General features: G+C 41.5%; 1 protein-coding gene across 1 annotated transcript in view; it reads right to left on the bottom strand.

The window, feature by feature from the left end:
• Nucleotides 1–23,760, bottom strand: part of LOC144695613 (aminopeptidase Q-like) — a 217,140-nt gene that overhangs the window by 125,138 nt on the left and 68,242 nt on the right. The window contains exons 3-6 of the mRNA XM_078566512.1: nucleotides 17,691–17,827; nucleotides 14,202–14,328; nucleotides 8,168–8,322; nucleotides 1,354–1,467 (exon numbers count right to left, since the gene is read on the bottom strand). Coding sequence (XP_078422638.1) covers nucleotides 1,354–1,467; nucleotides 8,168–8,322; nucleotides 14,202–14,328; nucleotides 17,691–17,827 — 533 coding nt within the window. The remainder of the gene's footprint in view (nucleotides 1–1,353; nucleotides 1,468–8,167; nucleotides 8,323–14,201; nucleotides 14,329–17,690; nucleotides 17,828–23,760) is intronic.

Here is a 23,760-nt window from a genome sequence, read left to right as displayed (position 1 = left end):
TTTGGTAGGATGAACATGAAGAGACAATATAAAATAAGGGGTACAACTCTAAAGGGTGTGCAGGAGCAGAGGGACCTGAGTGCATATGTGCATGTCATTAAAGGTGGCAGGACAGGTGGAGAGAGCACTTAATAAAGCATACAGTATCCTAGGCTTTGTTAATAGGGACAGAGAGTACCAGAGCAAGGAGGTTATGCTGAACTTGTAAAAGACTCTGGTTAGACCTCAGCTGGAATATTGTGTACAGATCGGGCACCACACTATAGGGAGGATGTGAACACATTGGAAAGAGTGCAGAAGAGGTTTGCAAGAATGGTTCCAGGGATGAGAAACTTAATTTATGAAGATAGATTGGAGAAGTTGAAACTGTTCTTCTTGGAGGGGAGAAGGCTAAGAGGAGATTCAATTGAGTTGTCTAAAATCATGAGGGAGCTGGACAGAGTAGATTGGGAGAAACTTCCCGCTTGCAAAAGGATCGAAAATAAGAGGGCACAGATTTAAAGCGATTTGCAAAAGAAGCAAATGCGATGAGAGAATAAACTTGTTCACACAGCGAGTGGTTGGGGTCTGGAATGCATTGCCTGGAAGTGTGATGGAGGCAGGTCAATTGAGGCATTCAAAAGGGCATTAGATAATTATTTAAATAGAAACAATATGCAAGGTTATGGGGAAAAGGCAGGAGAATGGCACTGAGTCATAATGCTCATTCGAAGAACCGGTGCAGACACAATGGGCCAAATGGCCTCCTTCTGCATTGTAACAATTTTGTGATTCTGTGATTCTGTGAAGAGCAGGAGAGTTTTTCATGATGTCCTGGCCAGTATTTATTTATTCCACAATCAACATCATTGAAACAAATCACCTGGTCACTAATTTGTTGCTGTTTGTGGGAACTTGCTCTGTGCAAACTAGTTGTCATGTTTCCTATATTACAACAGTTTTGTCTTCTTTTAAATGTTAACAAGAGCTTTGTCTACTTTTTCTCCAACATTTATCCCTCAATTACCAAAAATAGATTATCTCCTCTTTCTCGTTGTGGTGTCTTGCTATAAGCAATTTGGCTGCCACATTTGCCAATGAATCAGTAAATTCCTTTTAAAAGTAAGTTTTTGACTGTTAGGGGACTTAGGATATCCTGAGGACTTGAAAGGTGCTATATAATTGCAAGGCTGTTCTTTCTTTTGGAAGAACTAATGTGAATTTAATTATTCAATGCCATTATGATATCGTGTTAACTCCCCACGTTTTGTAAAGAGGATTGTGAATAGCTCAACTTCTTCAAGCAACCCTTCTCAGAGTCTAGTAACAAAACTTTTACTATATTGTTGTTTTGGAATTGACGGATTTTCTTACCAAATTTTCTAAAGTGTCTATAGAGGCAATATTAAGGTGCTCGAAGTATGTTGCAAATCCTTCATTAAGCCACAGATCATTCCACCATCTCATTGTAGCCAAGTCTCCAAACCACTTCAAAAAGAAACAGAGAAACAAAACTTGTCATAAATTGAATACTCCAGAACTTTCTAATCCACAAAGGTCCCTAGTTTGTAAATTTGAAGATAATATTTAAGCATGCTTACAGCAAATATAGTTCATGCCATCGCAAACCAACATGTTGTTTTAAAAGCCCTTTTTATTGGAACCGCACATGGACATGCTTGACCTTTTAGGTGCGGTGTGGGTAATTCACATTTTCAAGAAGTTTAATGTTATTGGTGACATGAGTATCACTTGTAACTTATTTTTGTTGTGCGAGCTCATACAATCATGCTGCCACACTGGCAATGATCGTTCACTGCCAGCAGGATAGTGTCCCCTTATCGAAACAAAAAGCACATGATATACTAGCTGGGGATGGTCTATGCTCTTATCGTATATTTCTCATCTGACATTTGAAGATGCATGTATTGATGCACACTATAAGTAAATTGGTGATGTACCAATATTGTCAGAATTTTCCCAGTCTCAAATTTACCATGGCTAAGTTTTAGAACGTCGATATAACCTTGAAACGAACATTGATTTTGACAAATAATACATCATGGTCACAGCAGCCATTGCATTCCATTATCTTTATACAGTTGCACTGAAGGTAGTTCAGAGAAGATTCACTAGGCTGATTCCTGGAATGAAGTGATTGTTTTATGAGGGAAGGTCGAGCAGGTTGGGCCTATGCCCATTGGAGCGAGAATGAGATGTGTTCTTATTGAAACATATAAAATTCTGTGGGTTCTTAACAGGATAGATGCTGAGAAGATGTTTCCCTTCATGGGTGATCTAGTGCCCATCGTTAACTGCCCTTGAGAAAGTGGTGGTGAGCTGCCTTCATGAATCACTGCAGTACATATGTTGTAGGAACACCCACAGTGCTGTTAGGTAGGGAGTTCCAGAATTTTGACCCAGTGACAGTGAAGGAACGGTGGACGATATAAATCCAAGTCAGCATGGTATATGACTTGGAGGGGAACTTGCAGGTGGTGATGTTCCAATGCATCAGCTGCTCTTGTTCTTCTAGGTGGTAGAAATCAGAGGGCCATTAAAGAGCATGGAGAGAGAGAGAGGCAAGAGTCAATTAAACAGCGTGGTGAGAGAGAGGTGAGAGTCCATTAAAGATCAGGGAGAGGGAGAGGCGAGAGTCTATTAAAGAGCGCAGAGAGAGAGATGAGAGGCCATTAAAGAGCGTGGAGAGAGAGACCATTAAAGGGCATGGAGAGGCCATTAAAACAGCATGGAGAGCAGCTGATTGGTGAGTATGATTGTTATGCATTTCTAGGCTTTAAAGTAAAAGTAAGGCCTTTAGTTTTTGTTTATGTCTCCAGTCTTTTTTTTCTTTTTTTCTTAAAAATAGCTTGTTAAGTATAGGGTTGATCCTGGTGTAAAAAATAATTTCAATAAAGTGTAAAGAGCGGGGGATTCTTCAAGTGTCAAGAGTAATTATTTAATAAATTAAATAAAATATGATAGCGATGGCAGGATGGGCGATGTGTTGCTGGGGCAGCATGTGGGAGCTGCTGGACACCAAGGTGATCCAGAACGAACACACCTGTAGTAAGTGTTTGCAGCTCGAGAAACTTCGGATTCAAGTTGAGGAGCTGGAGTCCAAGCTGCAGACATTGTGCCACATCAGGGAGGGGGAAAGTTACCTGGACACTTTACTCCAGGAAGCGGTCACACCCCTCAGATTAGGTAATTAAAATTCGGTCTGTGATCAGGGACGGGGGGGTGTGACTGCAGGTGCAGCAGGTATGAGCACCCTGGGGGGTAGTATTTGAGTAGCCTTGGCCCCTGCAACTGTCCAACAGCTACGAGGTTTTTGCTGTGTGGACGAGAATGAGGACTGCAGGGAGGATGAGTGAACTGACCACAGCACCGTGGTACAGGCAGCCATTCAAGAAGGGGGGTGGGAGGAAATAGGAACATAGTAGTGGTAGGGGACAGAATAATTAGGGGGATAGATACTGTTCTCTGCAGATATGAGCATGAGTCTTGAAGGCTTGCCCAATGCCAGGGTTAAGGACATCTCCTCAGGGCTGGAAGGTGGGAGTGGGAGGACATTGTTGTCATCCATGCTGGTACCAATGACGTTGATAGGACTAGAAAGGAGGTTCTGCTGAAAGAATTTGGACAGTTAGGAGCAAAATTAAAAAGCAGAACCTCCAAGGTAATAATCTTGGGATTACTACCTGAGCCATGGGCAAACTGGCACAGGGTAAATAAAGTCAAGGAGTTAAATGTGTGACTCAAAGATTGATGTGGGAGTTCATGGGGCACTGGTGCCAGTACTGGGGTAGAAGGGAGCTGTTCCGGTGGGACGGGCTTCACTTCAACCATGCTGGGACCAGTGTCCTGGCAAATCGAATAACTAGAGCTGTAGAAAGGGCTTTAAAATAAAAAGAACGGCGGGAAGGTTCTGGAGAGGGGATGCATAGGCTTACAAAGCAAAAGGATACGGCAGCATTGCAGGGCAGCTATTTAGGTAATGGCACCCAGAGTGTGACAGGAAAGGACAGAGTGTACCAACATAAAAAAAGCAGAAAATAGGGTCAAAGGGGGAAAAATGGTAAAAAGACAAAATTAATGGCTCTTTACTTAAATTCACAAAGTATTCAGAACAAAATAAATGAATTAACAGCACAGATAGAGGCTAATGGGTATGACCTTATAGCCGTTACAGAGACATGGTTACAAGGAGATCAAAGCTGGGAACTAAATATCCAGGCGTATGTGACTTTTTGAAAGGACAGCAGGAAGGAAAGGGTGGTAGGGTAGCTTTGTTAGTACGAGATGGACTAAGTACAATAGCAAGAAATTATCTTGGATTGGAAGATGTAGAATCCATATGGATGGAGGTAAGAAATAACAAGGGGAAGAAGGCACTGGTGGGAGTAGTCTACAGGCCTCCTAACAGTAGCTATTCTGTAGGACAGAGAATAAATCAGTAGATAATGAGGGCATGTAAAAAAAAGCCAGTACATTAATCATGGGTGACTTTAATCTTCATATAGATTGGAAAAATAAAATTGGCAGAGGTAGCCACGAGCAAGAATTCATAGAGTGTATTTGGGACAGTTTCCTAGAACAATATGTTGTGGATCCAACCAGGGATCAGGCTATTTTGGATCTGGTAATGTGTAATGAGGTAGGTTTAATAAATTATCTCAAAGTAAAAGATCCCTGAGGAAACAGTGACCATAACATGGTTGAATTTAGCATTCAGTTTGAGAGTAAGAAACTTGGGTCTAAAACAACTGTGCTAAACTTAAATAAGGATGATTACAAAAGAATGAGAGCAGAGTTGGTTAGAGTCGACTGGGAAAGGAGTTTAGCAGAAAAGATGGTCGATGCACAATGGCAGACGTTTAAGAAAATAGTTCATGACTCACGACACAGATATATCCCAGAGAGGAAGAAGGATTCTAGGAAGGGGATAACCAACCATGGTTAACCAAGGAAGTTAAAGATAGTATCAAATTGAAAGAAGAAACATACAATGTGGCAAAGATTAGTGGTAAGCCAGAAGATTGGGAAAGTTTTAAAAGCCAACAAAAGATGACCAAAAATCAATAAAGAGGGAGAAAATAAATGTTGAGGGTAAACTAGCAAGTAATATAAACATGGACAGTAAGAGATTCTTTAAATATATTAAAAGGAAGAGAGAGGCCAAAGTGAAGATTGGCCCCTTACAGAATGAGGCTGGGGAAATAATAATGGGGAACTAGGAAATGGCAGAGGAGTTGAATAAATACTTTGCATCAGTCTTCACGGTAGAAGACACTAATAGCATTCCAAAATACAAAATAATCAAGGGGCAAAATGGTGGGGAGGGGGGTGGGGAGGAAATAAATACAATAACTATCACTAGAGAAAAAGTACTAGGGAAACTAATGGGGCTAAAGGCCGATAAGTCCCCTGGACCTGATAGGTTGCATCCTAGGATATTAAAGGAAGTAGCTACATAAATAGTGGATGCACTGGTAGTAATCTTCCAAGAGTTCTCAGATTCTGGAAAAGTTCCAGAAAATTGGAAAACTGCCAATTTAACACCCTTATTCAAAAATTGGGTGGGGTGGCGGAGGAAGGGGGGGGGGGGACAAAAAACAGGTAACTATAGGCCAGTTAGCTTAACATCTGTCATTGGGAAAATGTTAGAGTCTATTATAAAGGATGTAATAGCAGGGCATTTAGAAATGCATAATATAATCAAGCAGAGTCAGCATGGCTTCATGAAGGGGAAATCATGCCTGAAAAAATTATTAGAATTCTTTGTGGAGGTAATAAGCAGGATAGATAAAGGGGAACCAGTAGATGTAATGTATTTGGATTTCCAAAAGGTGTTTGATAAGGTGCCGCACATAAGGCTACTTAATAAGGTAAGAGACCATGGTGTTGGGGGTAGTATATTAGCATGGATGGAGAATTGGCTACCTAAGTGAGTGGGCAAAAACTTGGCAGATGGGATATAATGTGGGAAAATGTGAGGTTATGCATTTTGGCAGGAAGAATAGAGGAGCTGAATATGAAAGGGTAGATGCTGAGAGGTTATTTTCCCTTGTGGGAGAGTCTAGGACCAGAGGGCATAATCTCAGGGTAAGGGGTCGCCCATTTAAGACAGAGATGAGGAATTTCTTCTCTTAGAGGGTTGTGAATCTGTGGAATTCTTTACCGCAGAGGGCTGTCGAGGCTGGGTCATTGTCTATTCAATGTTGCCAATGAGATAGACAGATTTTTAATCAGTAAGGGAATCAAGGATTATAGGGACAAGGCAGGAAAGTGGAGTTGAGGATTATCAGATCAGCCGTGATCTCATTGAAAGGCAGAGCAGACTCGATGGGCTGAATGAACTGCTTCTATTCCTACGTCTTATGGTCTGTCAAAGGAGCCTTGGTGAATGCTGCAGTGCATGTTGAAGATGGTACACATTGCCACCACTATACATCAGTGGTGGTGGAGGGAGTGAATATTTATCATGGTGAATGGGATGCCAATCAAATGGGTTGCTTTGTCCTGGATGGTGTCAAGCTTCTTGAGTGTTGTTGGAGCTGCACTCATTCAGCCAAGTGGAGAGTATTCCATCACACTCCTGACTTGTGCCTTATACATGATGGACAGGCTTTGGGGAATCAAGAGGTAAGTTTCTGTCTGCAGAATTCCCAGCTGCTGACCTGCCCTTGTAGCCACAGTATTTATATGGCTAGTCCAGTTCAGTTTCTGGTCAATGGTAACCCCCAGGACAATGAGAGTGGGGGATTCAGCAATGGTAATGCCATCAAAGGTCATGGGGAGAGAATTAGATTCTCCTTTGTTAAGATAGACATCGCCTGGCACTTATGTGGCACAAATGTTACTTGCCACTTATCAGTCCAAGCCCGAATATTATCCAGGTCTTGCTGCATTTGGACATGGACTGCTTCAGTACCTGAGGAGTCATGAATGATGCTGAACGCTGTGCAATCATCAGCGAACATCCCCACTTCTGACTTTATGATGGAACGAAGGTCATTGATGAAACAACTGAAGATGGTTGGGCCTGGGACACTATCCTGAGAAACTTCTGTTGCGCTGTCCCGGGACTGACATGACCGACCTCCAGAGAGGGTGGCTGTGATTGGGACGCCAGGAAACTGGGAGAAGTGGTTGAAGCAGTGTGGTCATTTCACCTGGGTGAGTGGGAGGGGTCCTCTGTGGGGCACAGGGTACTTGAACAGGAGGGACCCCCCCCAAACACCACCTGCCCCCGTGAACCTGCAGCCGGCTTGCCAGGGTTTAATTGGCCACTTATGGACCTCAATTGGCCCAAAGGTGGTCAAGCCACCTGCTACCTTCCCCGTTAATGGCAAGATTCCAGTGGTAGGCAATGGGCACGGCACCATCCCACCTGATTTTAACCCTGCCATTCCCGACTGCCAGTCCGCTTCGGGATGGGGCAGGGGTTGCAGAACATTCCGGCCCACGTTTGATTAGGAAGTAGGTGTGTGATATTGATGCAGTTCCTGGAATATCCAAAGCATTGTAGATGAAGGCTTGTTTACAGACAATGCAGAGAGATGTAAACAATTCCATGAATGGAACAGGCATATTTCAGAGAAGGGGGCCAACATATTCTCAGTACTTGGATGTGTCATTCCTCACTGAAATCACAGTTGCAAAGGCTTCTCATTTGCTGGTAAATGTGGTGGTCTTGGTGAGTAGTGGGACAAGAAAGATCAATGAGGATTTCACTGGTGTCCATACAGGCTACCTGCTGTCAATCAACAGGCTGCAATACTTTCCTGCCACTCAATCTCTACCAACCAAATAAAGTTTCATGGCAACCCACTATTCGAAACTGGTGAATGTCCCATAGAATATTAGACAAGTCAGAAACCAGTTTAGTGTAAACACGATACAGCATACACATACAATAAAATTTTTCAATACAAGCTTTTAACATCACAATTACTTCATTATTCCAGGGTTCTGTATAATGCCAACTTTTGTTTGTGAGACAGTTTCTTCAAACCCGTATTCAGTACTTGTAATCACCTAATTCAAACGACAATTTAAAACGATCACCATCACAAAATATAGAATATAGCTGTGTGCCCTGAACAGTTTCTGCACCATCCCTAACTCCCAACAGAAATTAATACAGCGACTAATATGTAAAAAAAGCATTGCGCAAACGTGCCTGATGTGCCAGCTCATGTGCAATTATTGTAGAAATGCTTAATTTATCATCAAAGAATCTCATCTTTGGACGATATAACAGCGAATCCTTTCTGAACATCAGCAGACCCCAGGTTTCCATTGCTGCTGCTCCATAGTAAGGCAATGCTATTATATCTAAAAGGATAAGAACACAATGAGTCAGTTGCAATGCAGTCATGTAATAAGTTATAGTGCACAATAGCCTAGCAATTGGCTGGTGCCACATCCACATTACACATGTAAAATTGATATCAAAGCATTTAATTTGGCAGGAAGCATGAGGTGCAAAGTTCACCATTTTGGTAAAGCACAAAAAGGAAATTCCAGGACCCATGCCTGAAACAGTCATTAGGCCCTTTGCAAATGCAAATAAAGAGCCAAAAATGTGTTTGAGGTCCCTTTTGCAAACTTGGTCTATCTTGAACACACTGGCACTAAATGTGCTGCATTCAGGACAGCATGTTTGACATGTGCAGGCCATCATCAAAAGGTAAATTTTCTAAAAAAAAAACCTTACTTGAACGTGGTATCAGGAGGAGCAGGAGTGCTCCTCTCAACCCTACTACAACCCTGAAGACTTGGCAGCTTCTGCTTGACCCTCTCTCTCTTAATCGCTCATCTACTCTCCTTCAATGTTTGGTGTGCCTCAGGCCTAACCAGTCCAGCGTGTGGATTATTCCCTGTGCCCAGTTCACACCAGCAAATAAATTTCTAGGTTAATACCTTAGTAGAGTCAAACAATGAGTATAGAAGATTAAGGGATGCTCTAATTGAGAGACAGAAAGATAGAAAATAGGAGCAGGAGTAGGTCATTTGGCACTTTGAGCATGCTCCACCATTCAATATGATCATGGCTGATCTTCTATCTCAATGCCATACTCCCGCTCTCTCCCCATACCCCTTGACACCTTTAAAGTCTAGAAATTTATCTATTTACTTCTTAATCTTCAGTGAATTGGCTGCCACAGCCTTCTGTGGTAGAGGATTCCACAGGTTCACCACCCTCTGAGTGAAGAAGTTTCTCCTCATCTCAGTCCTAAATGGCCTACCCCACATTTGAGACTGCGACCCCTTATTCTGGACACCACAGCCAGAGGAAACATTATCCCTGTATCCAGTATTTCCAGCCCTGTCAGAATTTTATGCATTTCAATGAAAGCCCCTCTCATTCTTCTAAACTCCAGTGAGTACAGGCCTAGTCGAGCCAATCCCTCCTCATACAACAATCTTGCCATCCCTGGAATCAGTCTGGTGAACCTTTGCTGCACTCCCTCTATGGCAAGTATATCCTTTCTTAGGTAAGGAGACCAAAACTGCACATAACATTCCAGGTGTGGTCTCACCAAGGCCCTGTACAGCTGCAGTAAAACATCCTTGCTTCTATACTCAAGTCCTGTCACAAAGAAGGCCAACATATCATTTGCCTTCTTAACTGCTTGCTGCACCTGAATGCTTGCTTTCAGTGGTTGGTGTACAAGGACACCCAAGTCCCTTTGTACATCAACATTTCCCAATTTATCACCATTTAAATAATACTCTGCTATTCTGTTTTCTTATCGAGGTGGGTAACTTCACACTTATCCACATTTTACTGCATTTGCCATTTATTTGCCCACTCGCTTTGTCTAAATTGCCTTGAAGTCTCTTAACATCTTCCTCACCACTCACATTCCCACCAAGTTTTGTGTCATCAGAAAAATTGGAAATATTACATTTGGTTCCCTCATCTAATCATTGATAGCTGGGGCCCAAGCACTGATCCCTGTGGTACCCCACTAATCACTGCCTGCCACTCTGAAAAAGACCCATTTATTCCTACTCTCTGTTTCCTATCTGCTAAGCAATTCTCAATCCATGCCAATATATTACCCCCAATCCCATGTGCTTTAATTTTGCACACTAGCCTCTTATGTGGGACATTATCAAAAGCTTTCTGAAAATCCAAATATAGCACATCCACTGGTTCTCCCTTATTTATTCTGCTAGTGACATCCTCAAAAAACTCCAGTAGGTTTGTCAAACATGATTTCCCTTGCATAAATCCATGTTGACTTTGTCTAATCCCGTTGATATTTTCTAAATGTCCTGTTATCACATCCTTTATAATAGACTCTAGCATTTTCCCTACTACTGATGTTAGACTAACCAGTCTGTAATTCCCTGTTTTTTCCCTCCCTCCTTGTTTAAATAGTGGGGTTCCATTTGCCACCATCTAATCTGCCCGAACTGTTCCAGAACCTATAGAATTTTGGAAGATGATAACCAACGCATCCACTATTTCCATGGCCACCTTCTTTAGTACCCTGGGATGTAGATTATTGGGCCCTGGGGATTTATTGGCTTTCAGTCCCATTAATTTCTCCAGCACTATTTTTTTAATAATACTAATTTCCTTCAACTCCTATTCATCAGACCCTAGGTTCCCTTGCATTTTTGGGAAGTTATTTGTGTCTTCCTCCATGAAGACATAAAGTAGTTGCTTAATTGCTCTGCCATTTCCTTGTTACCTCCCGTTCTCTTGTTTCAGACTCTAAAGGCCCTACATTTGTCTTCACTAATCTTTTTCTTTTTACATACTTACAGAAGCTTTTACAGTCTGCTTTTATGCTCCTTGCAAGTATACTCTCATACTCTATTTTTCCCCTCTGAATCAATCTCTTGATCCTCCTTTGTGAATTCTAAACTTCTCCCAATCCTCAGGCATGCTACTTTTGCTAGCAAATTTATATGACTCCTCTTTTGATCTAATACTGTCCTTAATTTCTTTTGTTAGCCATGGTTGGGCCGCTTTTCCTGTTGTGTTTTTGTGCCAGAAAAGAATGTATAACTGTTTCAATGCATACATTCATTCCTTATACATTACCCATTGCCTATCCACTGTCATGCCTTTTAATGAAGTTCCCCAATCTATCTTAGCCAACTCATGCCTTATGCCTTCATAGTTTCTTTTGTTTAGATTTAGGACCCAGACTCGGATCAGACTACTTTACTTTCCATCCTAATGAAAAATTCTATCATGTTATGGTCACTGTTCTCTAAAGGACCCTGCAGAACAAGGTCATTAATTAACTCCTTCTCATTGCACAATACCAAATCTTGGATAGACTGTTCCCTAATTGGTTCCTTGATATCCTGGTCTAAAAACCATCTTGTACACACTCCAGGAATTCATCTGCCACAGTATTATTGCTAATTTGGTTTGAGCAGTCTATATGTAGATTAAAGTCACCCATGATTATTGTAGCACCCTTGTTACATGCATCTCTAATTTCTTGTTTAATACCATCCCCTACCTGACCACTACTGTTTGGAGGCCTATATACAACACCCACTAATGTTTTCTTCCCCTTGTTGCTTCTTAGCTCCATCCAGACTGATTCTACATCTAGATTTTCTAAGCCAATATCCTCTCTCACTATCGCACTGATTTCATCCTTAACTAACAATGCCACCCCACCTCCTTTTCCTTTTTGCCTGTCATTCCTGAATAGAGTACTCCTGGACATTCAGTTCCCAGCCTTGGTCACCCTGCAGCTATGTCTCCGTAATTGCAATCGTATCGTACCCATTTACATCTATTTGCACTGTTAATTCGTCTACCTTATTGCGAATACTTTGTGCATTCAGATAGTGCCTTTAGACTTGCTTTTTAACATTTTTATACATTTTTTTGTACTATGGCCCTATTTTCTGTTAGCCCTTGTTTCCTCTGCCTTCCACATTTGCATTCTCCTTTTCTGTCTTTCATTCCTATCTTTGTTTCCCTCCCTTGAGTCTCCCCACTCAGGCTCCCATTCCCCTACCACTCTAGTTTAAACCCTCCCTCACAGTACTACTGAATACCCCTGTGAGGATATTGGTCCAAGTCCTGCTGGAGTGCAACCCGTCCAGCTTGCACAGGTCCTATTTTCCCCAGAATCAGTCCCAGTGCCTCAGGAATATAAATCCCTCCCTCCTATACCATCTCTCCAGCTACGCATTCATAATGATCTATTCTCCTATTCCTGATCTCGTGAGCATGTGGGACTGGGAGTAATCCTGAGATTACTAATTTTGAGGTCCTGCTTTTTCATTTATTTCCTAGCTCCCTATATTCTGCTTTCAAGACTGCATCACTCTTTTTACCTATGTCATTTGTACCAATATGGACCACAGCCTCTAGTTGTCACCCTCCCCCTTCAGAATGACCTGCAGCCACTCAGTGACATCCTTGACCCTGGCACCAGGGAGGCATCATACCATTCTGGTCTGTGCCGCAGAAATATGTCTGTTCCCCTTATGATAGAATCTCCTATCACTATTGCTCTCCCACTCGTTTTTCTCCCCCCTTACCCACCCACACCCTGTGCAGCTGAGCCATTTGTGGTGCCACAGACTTAGCTGTTGCTGCATTCCCCTGAGAAACTATCTATCCCAGCAGTGTCCAAAACAAAAAATCTGTTAGAGAGGGAGATGGACCCTTCTGCACTACCTGTCTAGTGCTTTTACTCTGTCTGGCAGTCACGCATTCCTTTTCTGCCTATGCACTCTTTACCTCCGGTGTGACCACCTCACTGTCCATGCTATCCACAAAGATCTCATCCTTGTGGATGCTCCACAGTGATGCCAGCCATAGCTGCAGCTCCAAAACAGGAATTTCAAATAGCTGCAACTGGAGACACTTCCTGCACACGTGGTCACCCTGGACATTGGAAGTGTCCCTGACTTTCCACATTGCACAGGAGGAGCATTCCACTTGGCTGAGCTGCCCTGCCATGACCTACCTTAAATTACTCCCTTTACTTCTACTTCCTCTAGTTTAGAGAATATTAAGGATAAAAGAAATGCTTATGAGTCCTACTTACCAAGGCTGCCGCTCTTCTTACTGAGGAAAGGTAGAAAATGAAAGGATCCCTCATTCCCTCTTCAGCGAACTCCCTCTCCCACCAAATTCCAACCTAAGCACTCTAAAGCAGCCCAAACCAGCACTCCAGTGCATATTAGGCAGCACTGTTGACGGCCTACTTTTAAGCTCTCTGAATCTAGCTTCTGAAAACCTGTTTAAGCAAGTTATCTAATTAACTAGCTGCAGCTGCAAGCAGAGCCATTTTAAAGTTGGACTAAAACTCACCTTCTCCCAATACAAAGAGCAACTTTTAGGTGGTTGCTAAACTAAAGAAAGATTAGACTTTAGATAGAAATTAACCCTTAAATTAACCCTTAAAAGTCACCCTCTCACCAAACTCCAACTTAAGTACTCTAATGCAGCCCAAAGTAGCACTCTAATGCAGATGTTTAAGATTAGAAGGGAGAGAAGTTATTTCCTTCAATGACAACAAAAATTGGGAGATATGTAAATTAGGCAGCCAATTTGGTAATGGCCATTTTACACGATCACTCAGGCCCCTTCCCTGAAGGACATTAGTGAACAGGTTGGGTTTTTACGACTATGTCATTTTCTAGTACTAGTCCACAAATGACCAGATTTACTGAATTCAATTTCCTAATTTGCTGCAGTAGGATTTGAATTCAAGTTTGATTTTAAAACCATGACCCCTGAAGTGAATGGATGAAAATGATGGTTGGGTTCTACCTGCTGCCATTTTAACCTCATCAATTCTGGTTAGTGGATGCCTCATCAAAATTGAAAAAAATGAAGCCTGCTAAAATAATCTGGACTCGTTGTGAATTTAACAGAAAATCAGGCAAATTGTGCAGAGTCCCTCAGCCATCTGCTAAAACTGTATCCTGAAATTCTGCTTCTGCCCATGACCTTCAAGTTAAAGCCTCCAGCTTTGGTTGGGAGTTGGGTTTGACTAATTTGGATGAGACCCGGGAGATAAAATGGTTCAGACATTACTCACAAAACCACAGAATACTGAAATGATTATGATTGTAAACTGCATTTTTAAATAATAGAGACCGACAAATAGATAGACAGACTGATAGACAGATGAAATGAATCAAGATATTTTAGTTTATGTTGCAGTTGGCCTTAGAATCATAGGATAAGAGTATACAAACAAGTGACTTACCTAATTTGGGGAGGGGGTAACTCACATTAAAATACTCTTCAAAGTATGCAAGTATTGGACCTGTTACATTTAATGCATAATCAGCTTCACCTTTTGATATGGCTGCTTTATCAGCCCAAATGCGAATCTGAAAAAGTTGTTGAATTTAAAGTACAGCATTTATAAGTAATTTTTAATTAAAATTTTGGTTTCATATTAAAACTTAGGACCATCTCCTCTCTACAGTTGATGTAATTCTTTGTCCTTGCTGATTGATTTGTTATCTCTAGTAATTCAAACTTCTCACATTTCCTACATTACAACAGGGACTACATTTCAACATTACTTCATTGTTTGAAAATCGCTTGGACACCCTGAGGTGGTGACAGGCACAATATTGCATAGAATTACACAGAATATACTGCCCCCAAACAGGTCATTTGGCCCAACTTGTGGGTGCTGATGTTTGTATTCCACATATGGCTCCTCCCATTCCAGCTGTCTCATCTCAGCTTTCAGCATATCTTTCCATTCCCTTTGGAAAGAATCTAAGCTATTTGCCTCATCCACTTCCTCTAGTAGTGAGTTCCGAATTCTAAAAACTCTTGAGTAAAAGAAACTCCTCCCTATTCCCCCATTGGATATATTAATAACTACCTTACTTTTAAGGCCCTTAGTTTTGAATGAAGGAACCAAATGTATGGTAGCTAAATTTGCCGATGACACCAAGAAAGGTAGGAAAGTAAATTGTCGAGGTGAGGTAGAGAGCCTGCAAAGGGATATAGACAGGTTAAATGAGTGAGCAAAAAATTGGCAGATAGGTGGAGTATAATGTGGGAAAATGTGAACTTGTCCACTTTGCCAGGAAGAATAGAAAAGCAGCATACTATCTAAATGAAGAGAGATTGCAGAACATGGTAGTACAGAGGGAGCTGGGGGTCCTGGTACATGAATCACAAAAAGTTAGTATGCAGATACAACAAGTGATTAGGAAGGCAAATGGAATGTTGGCATCTATTGTAAGGGGAATGGAATATAAAAGTAGGAAAATTGTGCTGTAGCTGTTCATCACAATGGTAAGACCACATCTGTAAACAGTTTTAGTCTCCTTATTTGAAAGAAGATATAATTGTGCTAGAAGCAGTACCGAGAAAGTGCACTTGACTCATTCCTGGGAATGAGGGGCTTAGTCTGTGAAGAAAGGTTGAACAGATTGGATCTATATCCATTGAAGTTTAGAAGAATAAGAGGTGATCTTATTGAAACTCATATGATTCTGAGGGGACTTGGTAGGGCAGATACCGGGAGGATTTTTTCACTTGTGGGGGAGACTAGAACTAAGGCACACAGTTTAAGAGTCAGAGGTCTCCCTTTTAAGACTGAGATGAAGAGCATTCTTTCTCTCAGGGGGTCATTAGTAAATGGATTTCTCTTCCCAGGGAGCAGTGGAGATTGGGTTTTGATGTTATTCAAGACTGAGTTAGACAGATTTTTGATAGACAAAGGAGTAAAGGGTTATCGGGACAGATAGGAAAGTGGAATTGAGACCACAATCAGATCAGCCATGATTTTATTGACTGGCAGAGCAGGCTCAAAAAGACGAATGACCTACTCCTACTCCTATGTTCCTAAATATTTAAAGGGAGGATTTTTAAAGCCTTGAAGGTTGAAAGCTCCTTTTTTATAGTTCAAATGAGCTTAACAGTTCCAATGAGTTTAAGCACTTCATTCACACATTCATGCCTAATTTTAACAATCCCAAAGTGAACTTTACCTCCCCCAAAGGTGTCCTGGGACCATATCCAAAAGGCTACCTTACCTCTCCTTAAGGGCACCTGACCTCTCGCAAAGGTGTCCCAGGGTCATTTTGAAAAGTGTACTCTACCTCTCCAAAGAACTCTGGCAGCTTTAGACCTTCTCCGAGCACATTTAAAGTGCACATCCCATCAGCAAAAATCAGATCAGCTGAGGCAGCTGCACTTTAACATGTGTAGCTCCCTCCATGAACCACAGATTCACACATTACAGCCTGCCCCCATTCTCCCCACCCCGCTGAGAAAATGGTAGGTGCCATGTTCGGTGGCAGGACTACCAGATTTGGGCTTCTGCCGCCACTTTCATAATGACAGAGAGCTCTCCATCTTTACAAAAGTTCAGGCCATAAATTTAAAAGTCTCAATCAAGTCTTCTAAGTCTTCTCTTTCTAAAGAAAACATCCTCAACCTATTCAATCTTTCCCCAAAGCTGTAGTGTCTCAGTTTTGGTCCTATCCTATTTTGCACTTTCTCTGTCTTTTTTGTTGAATGGAAGACTTACATTTATGTAGCACCTTTTATGACCTCAGGATTCCTCAAAGTGCTTAACAGCCAAAGAAGTATTTTTGAAGTGTAGTCACTTTTGCAATGTAGTAAACATGGCAGCCAATTTGTGCACAGCATAGTCCCACAAGCAATGTGATGATGAGCAGATAATTTGTGTTTTTGATGTTAATTGAGGGATAAATATTGGCCAGAATCCCAGGGGTCACTCCTTGCTCTTCTTCAAAATTGTGTCAGGGGATTTTTTATGTCCACCTGAGAGAGCTTGGTTTAACTTCTCATCAGAAAGATGGTACCTCCAGAAATGTGGCATTCCCTCAGTATTGCACTGGGGTTTCAGCTTAGACTTTTGTGCTTGAGTATCTGCAGTCTTTTCTGTAGTACAAACAGCAGATAGTGCACAATTCTCAGTGCGACCTGACCATGTTACTATGTGACATAGCTTATTAATTTTGAATTCTATACCTCTAGAATTAATACCAGTGCTGTTAGCATTTTAATTGCTTTGCTGACCTCTGATGCTGCCTTTAATTTGTTTGCCTGTATCCCAATTGATCATGTTAGCCCTCTAATCCATTCAGTTTCTTATTTTCTAAAGTGTGGCTCATCTTTATGTTCTTTTCTACCAAAGTGCATCATCTCAGATTCATCTATTTGACAGTTTATTTACACTTAACTGCCCAGTTTGCAAGGTTTCTAATATTAAGTTGCATTCTTCCTCGATGTTAGCTACACACCACAGTTTGATGTCATCAGCAAACATTGATACTGAGTTATTTGTTCCCAAATTCGAGTCATTACTGCAAATTATGAATTATTTGTGGACCCAGCACTGATCCTTGTGGAAGAATAATTTCTACCTTCTTCCAGTGTGGATAACTATTCTTTACTAATATTCTCTGTTTTCCATATTTTAGCCCCAATTTGTTATCCATTCAGCTATTTATTCCCTTACTCCACATGTGCTAATCTTTATAATTCCAGTTTTTTTTTCTTTTTTAAGTTTTCCTCAAAATGGCTTCCATTTAAAAGCTGCTAAACTAGTTCAGAAACATGTCTTTCCATTAACCTAATTTATTTTCAACTTGAATTAAATATGATATAGTCAATACAGCAGAGTTAAAATTTCTAAAGGAAAAAAATACAAATAACACTTCTAGAAATAATAAATATTAAGATCATTGATAGTTACCTCCATGTCATTGAAAGTTGTGTTAATGTAATCATAGTCACAAATAGCAAAAGCAGTTACATAAGTAGACATCTTCACACTGGTCTTAAATGTTGTAACTTTCCATTTACCATCCACGTCCAGTCTTTCAGAAACATCTAAAAATTCAAAACATTCAAGTTGAATAGTTTCCTATTGCTTCTGCAATGGTGAAAATGCTGGCATTATACTGACTTATCTATTAGTACTCATGGGTTTAGTCTCTGACAGATATTTTTTCAAGGAAATGCCTGACTTTGCAGCAGGTGTGATGGAAACCGGGAGTTTTCTGATATTCTGAAAGAATTCATGGTTGCTTCATCCAAAGCAAAAGTACACTGATAATAGCCCAGAAGGAAAAAACAGTTCGGACCAGTAGTCTTATTTCCCAGTTTTTACTAGTGTTCCATTTTAAGGTATACAAGACCAGTTTGGACCAGTATTCTTATTTTCCAGTTTTTATTGTTTTTTTCGCTCTGGGAAATGAGCTATTGGAAAGAATTTTCTGGTCGGTGAGCAGGGATGGGGCTCCTTCGCTGACACATAAAATGACGCGTGGTGACCCCGGGCGGGTGTCCGGACGTCACCGTGCGACACTTAGATTTTCAGTTTGGCGGGCTCACGGCCAAGTCGGCTGCACGCCTACCAAACTGTCAAAGGCCTATTAAGGCCTGTTACAAACTAATTGATATAATTAAATGAGCTGGCGGTCCAACCTGGCAGGCAGGCGAAGAGCCCAGGCAGCCATTGCATTTTTTATGGAACCTCATCCACGGGCGGGATGAGGTTTCATGAAGTGTTTAAAAATGCAATAAAAATTATTTTAAAAATTTATTGACATGTCCCAGTTCATGTGACACTGTCACATGAGGGGACACGTCTTAAAAGTTTTTAATTACTTTATTCAGATGTTTAAAAGTTAAGAAAATCTCCCTGAAGCACTTTTGTGCCTCAGGGAGATTTCTGTGCTCTTTTGTGCACAGGCCCGGACTTAAGGAATTCCCCCCTGCCCACACAGGGAGCGCTCAGCACTTCTGAGCAAGCGTCATGCTGGGGAGGTCTTAATTGGCCCGCCCACGTAAAATGGCGGCGCGGACCCGATTGAGGCGCTCGCTCCTGTCTGCCCCCACACAACACCGCCCGAATTTGGGGAAATTCAGCCCATTATCACAATGATTGCATGTGAACTGGCACACCAGATGTTGACATGAGAGAGAGGTGAAGTTGAAGAGATGAAGATTATCCTAGCAACAGTTAGTGTGTTTAAGGTTGACCTGTTTACTAAACAAGGGGCTGAAACCTGAAGTCCTGCCAATAGAAACTTTCAGACTGTGACTTTTACAACAAGGACAGTGCAACTGCTGCAGTAATCACAGGGTGGTTGAAGGATGCCGGTGCACACTGCATAAATAAGACACTAGGAATTAGTCTAGAGATTATCGTATAAGGCAATATATGAACTTATGAACATATGAATTAGCAGCAGGAGTAGGCCACTCGGCCATTCGAGCCTGCTCTGCCATTCAGTAAGATCATGCCTGACCTGACTGTAACCTCAACTCCACATTCCTGCCTACCCCCAATTTTCTAAAGTGTGGCTCACCTTTATTTTTTTCTACCAAAGTGCATCTTCTCAGATTCACCTATGTGACAGTTTATTTCCACTTAACTGCCCAGTTTTCAAGGTTTCTAATATTATGTTGTAATATTCCTCAATGTTAGCTATGCACCACAGTTTGATGTCATTAGCAAACGTTGATATTTGTTCCCAAGTTTATGTCATTACTGCAAATTATGAACTATTTGTGGCCCCAACACTGATCCTTGTGGAATAATTTCTAATTTGTAGTAATGACTCGGACTTGGGAACAAATAACTCAATATCAACGTTTGCTGATGATATCAAACTCTGGCGTGTAGCTAACATTGAGGAGAAATGTAACTTAATATTAGCAACCTTGCAAACTGGGCAGTTAAGCGTAAATAAACTGTCACCATTTAGATAATATTTCTTTTTTATTTTTACCCCCTTACTTATCAAGAATCTATCCATCTCTGCCTTAAAAATATTCAGAGACTTTGCCTCCGCCACCTTTTGCGGAAGAAAGTTCTAAAGACTCACAACCCTCTGAGAGAAAAAAATTCTCCTCATCTCTGTCCTAAATGGGTGACTCCTTATTTTCAAACAGTGGGCTCTAGAACTAGATTCTCCCACAAGAGGAAACATCCTCTCCATATCCATCTTGTCAAGACCCCTCAGGATCTTATATGTTTCAATCAAGTCGTCTCTTACTCTTCTAGACACCAGCAAATACAATCCTAGCCTGTCCAACCTTTCCTCATAAGACAACCTGCCCAAGCCAGGTATTATTCTGGTAAACCTCCTCTGAACTGCTTCCAAAGCATTTACATCCTTCCTTAAATAAGGAGACCAATACTGCACACAGTACTCCAAATGTGGTTTCACTAGTGTCCTGTACAATTGAAGCATAGCCTCCCTACTTTTGTATTCAATTCCCCTCGCAATAAATGGTAACATTCTATTAGATTCCCTCATTCATTGCGGTATCTGCATACTAGCCTTTTGTGATTCATGCACTAGGACACCTAGATATCTCTGCATCGCAAAGCTCTGCAGTCTCTCACCATTTAGACAATGTGCTTCTTTTTAATTTTTTTCTGCCAACATAGTCAATTTCACACTTTCCCACATTTTACTCCATTTGCCAGGTCTTTGCCCATTCACTTAACCTATCTATAACCCTTTGTAGCCTCCTTGTGTTCTCTTCACATCTTACTATCCTACCTATCTTCATGTATTCAGCAAATCTAGCAAGCATACCTTTGGTCCCTTCATCCAAGTCATTGATATCAATTGTAAAAATTTGCGGCCCCAGCACAGATCCCTTTGGCACACCACTTGTTACATCTTGCCAACCAGAAAATGACCCGTTTATGCTTACCTTCTGTTTCTTATTAGCTAGCCAATTTTTTTATCCATGCTAAGATGTTACCCCATACACCATGAGCTTTTATTTTTCGCAATAACCTTTGATGTGGCGCTTTATCAAATGCCTTCTGGAAATGTAAATACAGTATATCTACTATATTTATTGGTTCCCCTTTATCCACAGCATATGTTACTTTTTCAAATAACTCCAGTAAATTGGGTAAACATGATTTTCCTTACACGAAACCATGTTGATGTTACCTAATTGTGCTGAATTTTTCTAAACGCCCTACTATAATGTCTAAAATAACAGCTTCTAACATTTTCCCTATGACAGATGTTAAGCTAACTGGCCTGTAGTTTCCTACTTTCTGTCTTTCTCCCTTTTTGAATAAAGAAGTTACATTCGCAATTTTCCAATCTAATGGAACCTTCTCCGAATCTAGGGAATTATAGAAAATTAAAACCAATGCATCAACTATCTCACTAGCCACTTCTTTTGAGAGCCTAGGATGAAGTCAATCAGGACCCGGGCGCTTGTCAACTCGCAATTCCATCAATTTTATCAGTACTACTTCCCAGGTGATTTAATTTTCTCTGTGTTCTTCCCTCGCTTCCATTTCCTAATTTACAACTATTTTTGGGATGTTACTTGTATCCTCTATAGTGAAGATTGACACAAAATAATGGTTTAATTCATCTGTCATTTCCTTATTTTCCATTATTAATTCCACAGACTCACTCTCTATAGGACCAATGCTCACTTTGTTAACTCTTTTCTTTTTAAAATACCTATAGAAACTTTACTATCTGCCTTTCTATTTCTAGCTAGCTTTCTCTTGTACTCTAATTTCTCCTTCCTTATCAATCTTTTGATCATTCTTACATTCTGTCCAATCTTCCGACATGCCACTCATCTTTGTGCAATGATATGCTTTTTCTTTAATTTGAGATTATCTTTAATTTTTTTAGTTAACCATGGATAGAGCGTTCTCCCCTTGGAATTTTTCTTTCTCATCAGAATGTATCTAATCTGTGTATTCTGAAATATTCCTTTAAATGTCTGCCACTGCATTTCTATTGACCTATCCTTTAGCCAAATTTTCCAGTTCTCTTTAGCTAGCTATGCTTTCATGCCCTAATAATTGCCCTTATTTAGGTTTAAAATGCTGGTCTTGGACCCACTCTTCTCTCCCTAAAACTGAATGTAAAATTCAATAATATTATGATTGCTGCTACCTAGGGGCACCTTCAATATGAGGTAATTAATTAATCCTATCTCATTGCACAATACCAAGTCTGGTATAGCCTGCTCTCTGGTTGGTGCCAGAACATGCTATTCTAAGAAACTATCCCGAAAACATTCTATGAATTCCTCATCTAGGCTACTTTTGCCCATCTGATTTTTCCATATGTAGATTAAAATCCCCTATGATTATCGCTGTACATTTCTGACAAGCTCCCATTATTTCTTCCTTAATACCTTGTCATACTGTATGGTTATAGTTAGGGGGTCTGTACACCATTCGCACAAGTAATTTATTGCCTTTATCATTTCTCCTCTCTACCCACACTGTTTCTACATGCTGGTTTCCTGAACTTAGGTAATCCCTTTCTGATGTGCAAATATCATCATTAATTAACAGAACCACCCCTCCACCTTTTCCTAGCTTCTTGTCCTTCCTAACTGTCATTTACCCTTCAATATACAGGTTCCAATCTATGTCACCCTGCAACCATGTTTCTGTGATGGCTGTCAGATTGTACTTATGTATTTCTATTTGTCCTATCAATTCATCTGTTTTGTTTTGAATGCTACATGCATTCAAATACAGACGGTAGAATTGTTCATGCTCGCTGGTGTCAGGCACATTTGGCGGCATCAGCAGATAATATGGCAAGAAGGCCAATCATCGGGTTTCATGACTTCATGAAACCAGTTTGCAGTCGTCCGCTCCAACAATCAATGGCAGGCCGCACTTCCCGCCATCGGACGTTGGGAACTTCATTGTAATACATCTGGATATTATTATAGGTCCAGCCCACCGGTATCATCCCCCCACATTGGATCATCTGCCAGTGTGTTTCACAACATCATATATAAACTGTGTACTTGGAGGGCTGCACTATGAGGGGAATTTGGAGGTGAGTGCACAGTAAGGTTGCGCAGTGCTTGCCAGGGTTGTCTTTTGGACTTCAAGGTTGAGGCGACTTCGGCGGGGGGCGAGGGCAGCACTGTGGTCGAGGCATGTTTGGCAGGGGTGGAAGGGCTGCACTGCAGTTGAGGGCAGTGCACAATCAAGTATGGGGTGGGGGGAGGGAAGTGGCCATGCATTAGGGAGACCTTGTATAAAGTGACCATTCCTCTGCAGCTGAGACAGTTCAGGTGCAGCCACGTTGTTATGATTGGAGTCAGACCTGTAGCTTATCTACCCACTTAAGCAACATAGGCATGAAAGTGCCACCAAGTGCTCCAGAGCTTTTCACCCCTCGGGCACAGTCTGCAAACTAATGAGCATTTGTGTGGTCTGCAGATCAGTTGGACAACTGGGCACATTATACAATCTCCTTGCAAAAGCTGACCATGGAGCAGCCACTGGTGGAGGCGCTCACAGCCCCTTGCAATGTCAGCATTCAGGTTTGGATCAGTCTCCCCCATGGTTTAAGCTAACAGTGCAGCTTTGCAGTGTGGGTTAGGAAAATGCCTGCGCCTGAGCTGAGAGCAAAGCATGCAGTCCAATGGGCAAAGCTACCACTAATCAGCCAGGTGGAGTGGGCAGAGTTGGGTGGGGTTTCAGGCAGCCATGCAGCACACTAAACTCTGGCCATCCAAGTGGCAGCGAGCACTCTCCAGGATGTGTTAAGGGGCCTTCAGACTTAACCAAGAGAGGCTCTTAGTACACCCATGCTATCCCACGTGTCTCTCTCTTTCATCCTGCAAGAGGAGTACATACAGAGCATGGAGCCTGGTGAACTAGCTGTATGCCTCGTGGCGTACAGAGAGCAGAGACGACTGAGAAGAGAGCGACGGAGGCGCTTGGCTGTGCAGAGGGAGGAGCAGCACCCTCAGGAAGAAGGGGCAGCTGGGGCTCCCGCACACAC

This window comes from Cetorhinus maximus, chromosome 2 (genome assembly GCF_964194155.1).
Source record: "Cetorhinus maximus chromosome 2, sCetMax3.hap1.1, whole genome shotgun sequence".
Taxonomy (NCBI): domain Eukaryota; kingdom Metazoa; phylum Chordata; class Chondrichthyes; order Lamniformes; family Cetorhinidae; genus Cetorhinus; species Cetorhinus maximus.
This window is presented reverse-complemented; position numbering and strand designations above follow the sequence as displayed.